General features: G+C 41.8%; 1 protein-coding gene across 1 annotated transcript in view; it reads left to right on the top strand.

Moving 5' to 3' along the window:
- Positions 1-2,571: 2,571 nt before the first annotated feature.
- Positions 2,572-5,562, top strand: part of ttc19 (tetratricopeptide repeat domain 19) — a gene marked incomplete in the record, with an annotated part of 15,913 nt that continues 12,922 nt past the window's right edge. Inside the window, 3 exon segments of the mRNA XM_037681951.1 lie at positions 2,572-2,667; positions 4,436-4,584; positions 4,666-4,757. Of these exon segments, the coding sequence (XP_037537879.1) occupies positions 2,594-2,667; positions 4,436-4,584; positions 4,666-4,757 (315 nt within the window).

Raw genomic sequence — 5,562 nt, 5'->3', positions numbered from 1 at the left:
TGAAGTAAGACTGAACTGAGACTGATGTAAGACTGAACTGAGACTGATGTAAGACTGAACCGAGACTGAAGTAAGACTGAACAGAGACTGAAGTAAGACTGAACTGAAACTAAACTGAGACTGACTTAAGGCTGAACAGATGATCAGGTGATTGAGTTGTTCACTGAATACATTTGGGACTTGTGATCCAGACCTGGTTCTGACTGTATCAGAATTAAGATCTGTTAATGCTGCCAAATTCACAATAAATAATTAATAATTTTCAGACAGTTTCTGGTACCTGTGCCTGGATCAGTACAACCTGTCCACCAAGTATATGTGTAATTCCACCTGTTAATCATAATCAGACGTTTGTTGTTGTTGTTTATTTGTTCTGTAACAAAAACATGCACGTTCTGTCATGTTTGTAATGAACTTCCAGACTTGTATAAAAACAATACATAAAATTTAAAAACAAAACTTTTTATTTTTTCTGACGAGTTTTTTTGTTTCTGGATCTGAATCTTTCAGCACAACTTGTACTTTAATTTAGCTCCCTGTCAATTAAATTACCACCATATTTAACTTTTACTAAACACAATATCAACTAAAATTATTGTTCTAATATACAAACCGGATTCCAAAAAAGTTGGGACACTAAACAAATTGTGAATAAAAACTGAATGCAATGATGTGGAGGTGCCAACATCTAATATTTTATTCAGAATAGAACACAAATCACAGATCAAAAGTTTAAACTGAGAGAATGTTTCATTTTAAGGGAAAAATCTGTTGTTTCCAAATTTCATGGCGTCAACAAATCCCAAAAAAGTTGGGACAAGTCCATTTTTCCCACTGTGTGGCATCCCCCCTTCTTCTTCCAACACTCAACAGACGTCTGGGGACAGAGGAGACCAGTTTCTCCAGTTTAGAAATAGGAATGCTCTCCCATTCATGTCTAATACAGGCCTCTAACTGTTCAATCGTCTTGGGCCTTCTTTGTGGCACCTTCCTCTTTATGATGCACCAAATGTTCTCTCTAGGTGAAAGATCTGGACTGCAGGCTGGCCATTTCAGTACCCGGATCCTTCTCCTACGTAGCCATGATGTTGTGATTGCTGCAGAATGTGGTCTGGCATTATCGTGTTGAAAAATGCAGGGTCTTCCCTGAAAGAGATGACGTCTAGATGGGAGCACATGTTGTTCTAGAACCTGAACATAGTTCTCTGCATTAATGGTGCCTTTCCAGACATGCAAGCTGCCCATGCCACAAGCGCTCATGCAACCCCATACCATCAGTGATGCTGGCTTCTGAACGGAGCGTTGATAACAACTTGGACTATCCTTGTCCTCTCTGGTCCGGATGACATGGCGTCCCAGTGTTCCATAAAGAACTTCAAATCGTGACTCATCTGACCACAGAACAGTCTTCCATTTTGCCACACTCCATTTTAAATGACCCCTGGCCCAGTGCAAACGTCTGAGCTCTTGGAGCTTGCTTAGAAATGGCTTCCTCTTTGCACTGTAGAGTTTCAGCAGGCAACGGCGGATGGCACGGTGGATTGTGTTCACTGACAATGCTTTCTGGAAGTATTCCTGAGCCCATTCTGTTATTTCCTTGACAGTGGCATTCCTGTTTGAGGTGCAGTGACGTTTAAGGGCCCGGAGATCACGAGCATCCAGTAGAGTTTTACGGCCTTGACCCTTACGCACAGTGATTGTTCCAGATTCTCTGAATCTTTTGATGATGTTATGCACGGTTGATGATGATAACTTAAAAGTCTTTGCTATTTTACGCTGGGTAACACCATTCTGGTATTGCTGCACTATCTTTCTGCACAACAATGGTGGAATTGGTGATCCTCTTATCATCTTGGCTTCTGAGAGACACTGACACTCTGAGAAGCTCTTTTTATACCCAATCATGTTGTCAGTTGACCTAATTAGTGTTAATTGGTCTTCCAGCTGTTCGTTATATGCTCAATTTCCTTTTTCCAGCCACTTATTGCTACTTGTCCCAACTTTTTTGGGATTTGTTGACACTGTGAAATTTTGAATCAACATATTTTTCCTTTAAAATGTTACATTTACTCAGATTAAACTTTTGATCTGTCATCTATGTTATATTACGAATAAAATATTGACATTTGCCATCTCCACATCGTTGCATTCAGTTTTTATTCACAGTTTGTTTAGTGTCTCAAGGTTTTTTGGAAACTGGTTTGTATGTAACAGATAACTTATTAAATATCCTGATGCATGCTCAATAATCCAGGTAGAAAAATCCAAAAAAAGTTAAATCTGGTCCTCAGGACATTCAAAAAAAACAACAACAAACAAACAAAAACAAAAAAACAAAGCAAAAAAAGTAGAAACGTTTTGTCTCTCATCCTGAGGACTTCCTCAGTCTCTTAAATAGCATTTTCTCAGGGTGGATCAACCAGTTTGCTGCTGACAACCAGAACCAGCTGTTTTATTTTTGTTTGTTTGTTTGTTGTTGTTTTTTTGGATGTCCAGAGGACCAGATTGAACTTTTTTGGATAATTTATTAAAGCTGCTTTTATTGTGAAGGCTGAACTCAGTCGAGCTTCCGCTCGTTATATAAACATTAAAGATGGCGGCGTCCTGTCGGTACCGTGCACTACTGATCCGAACTTTGAGCAGGTTCGGATGTTCTGCAGGACCCAGGTGAGTATTTAATTACCTGAGCAGACCACGTGGCTCCGGTTCGGTGACTTCCGGTGTTCTCCGAACCGAACTCCGGTCAGAAATTGCCTTTTTTTGTTTTGTTTTTCTTGTTTTGCGCGTGCGTGCGACCTCTGTTGGTTTTGATTGTGACGCAGAACAGGTGAGTTCGGGCAAGAAGACCAGAACCTGCTGAAGAAAACACCCAAACTGTCCAGGGCTCTAAATCATTTCTAGGTAAATGAAAGCTGTGCTGGCTCAGCTGGGTTCCAGTGGCTGACGTCACCTGGTCAGAACAGCTGACCTCATGGATCAAAAAACATTTTATTCTCTTCATTTTCTCACTCATGTTCGATCAGCTTCCTGCTCTGGACTTACTGATCTGTGAAGGTTTTCTGTTAAGCTGCTTTCTTCTTCTTTCGGCTTTTCCCTCTTCAGGGTCTCCACAGTGAGTCCTCCTCCGTCTCACTCTGTCCTCTGTGTCCTCTGTGTCCTCTGTCCTCACTCCAACTGCTGCTCACAGACAGTCTCTTCTTCACAACAACAGTCATTCTACACACAACCATCCGATGCTGTCTGGCCACGCTCTCCCTGCCACAACCTTACAGTCTCCAATCTCCCTCAGGTTTCCTCTTCTACACAGAATGTAGTCGACCTGCGTACTCCTTCCTCCACTCTTATAGGTCACTCTATGCTCCTCCCTCTTTTGGAAACAGGTGTTGACTACAACCATTTCCATTCTCTTGGTGAAATCCACCACCATCTGTCCTTCCTGTTTCTTTCCTTGACACCAAACCTACCCATCACTTCCTCATCCTCTGTTTCCTTCACCAACATGTCCATTCAGGTCTGCTCCATCACCACTCTCTCCTCCCTGGGAATACTCTCTATCACTTCATCCAGATCTTTACAAAATGTATCTTTCTCCTCCTCATCACATCCAACCTGTGGAGCATAACCACTGACAACATTTAGCATCAGACCTTCTACTTCTACCTTCAGACACATCACCCTATCTGACACTCTCTTCACCTCTACTACATTCTTTACCAACTCCTCCTTCAGGACCAGCTCTACTCCATTTATCTTTCTATCCACACCATGGTAAAACAGTTTGAACCCTGCTCCAATGCTGCGAGCCTTGCTGCCCTTCCACTGGACACATAAAACATCTACCTTCCTTCTCAGCATCATGTCAGCCAGCTCTCTACCTTTGCCTGTTATTGTCCCCATGTAGTGACTAATACTACATTAAATTCTTTTGGGTTCATTAAATAAAACAGGAGACACCTTGGTTCTGATTGAAATCAAAATTCAGATTCACATTCAGAGCTGCAACCCTCAGTTTTACATTCTTGACTTTCCTCTTCTCCTCTGTCTCCTGACATGTTTCCCTCTTCGTGGTCTTTGACTAACTATTTATTAAGAACAAATATTGATCAGACTGAAGGTTCAAGGTGTGATCATGATGTCACCAGCCACATGATGTCACCGACAGCATGATGTCACTGACTGCATGATGTCACCGACCTCAATATGTCAGCAGTCACATGATGTCACTGCATGATGTCACTGACACCATGTTGTCACTGACCCCGTGATGTCACTGTTTGCATGATGTCACTGACCCATGATGTCATTGATACAATGATGCCATTGACCCGAAGATGTCACTGGCCGTATGATGTCACTGATATAATGAGTGACTTTCCTGATGCTCCACCTGACTTAGGTGACACGTCCCTGAATCGCTGGCTCTGTTATTTTCCAGGCACAGTTACACAGCTTCTCAGATTATTCCTGAGGCAACAGACGTCTCGGCATGCTGGGTAACTGTGAGAAGACATGAAGCCACTAGGAGGAAGCTCCATGAAGGTCCAGGAGGAGGAGAAAAAAGAAGAATTCTGTGGGCAGCAGTTGGTAGGTGGAGTCAACCATTTGTCATCGGAGGTGTGTTCTTTACCAGCTTCCTGCTCCTCACACAGTGTCTGTGTGCCTCAGCCTTTTCCCTTTTCAGCAGCACTGAGGAAGACGAGCGGGATGAATCTCAGAGGAAGGAGGACGAGATGATCCTGCTGCTGAAGAAGGCCAAGGTATCAGAACCCTGAATGCATCAAAACTGGCTATTGAGATGGTTCAATATCTGCACTGTGCATAGAGGAAACAAATGGGTGCAATAGTTAGATGATGAGGTGAAACCTAGGACCACTTGGAAACTAGGAAACTGTAAAACTACTGCAGGTAACTGTAAACCCACTGTAGGAAACATGTAAAACCGCTGTAGAATAACTGTAAATCCACTGCAGGATAACTGTGAAACCATCGTAGAATAACTGTAAAACCACTGTAGAATAACGGTGAAACCACTGTAAAATAACTGTAAGACCACTGCAGGAAACTGTAAAACCACTGCAGGATAACTGTAAAACCACTGCAGGATAACTATAAAACCACTGCAGGATAACTATAAAACCACTGTAGAATAACTGTAAGACCATTGCAGGATAACTGTAAAACCACTATAGAATAACTGTAAAACCACTGCAGGATAACTGTAAAACCACTGTTGAATAACTGTAAAACCACTGCAGGATAACTGTAAAACCACTGAAGGATAACTGTAAAACCACTGCAGGATAACTATAAAACCACTATAGAATATTTGTAAAACCACTGCAGAATAACTGTAAGACCACTATAGAATAACTGTAAAACCACTGTAGGACTACTATAATAACCATTGTAGGACTACTATAATAACCACTGTAGGACTACTATAATGACCACTGTAGGACTACTATAATAACCATTGTAGGACTACTATATTGACCACTGTAGGACTACTATAATGACCACTGTAGGACTACTATAATAACCACTGTAGGACTACTATAATAA

The sequence above is a fragment of the Nematolebias whitei genome, chromosome 9 (genome assembly GCF_014905685.2).
Source record: "Nematolebias whitei isolate Nwh7 chromosome 9, NemWhi1, whole genome shotgun sequence".
Classification (NCBI taxonomy): domain Eukaryota; kingdom Metazoa; phylum Chordata; class Actinopteri; order Cyprinodontiformes; family Rivulidae; genus Nematolebias; species Nematolebias whitei.
Note: the sequence above shows the minus strand (reverse complement) of the source record. Positions and strands in the feature narration are given on the sequence as shown.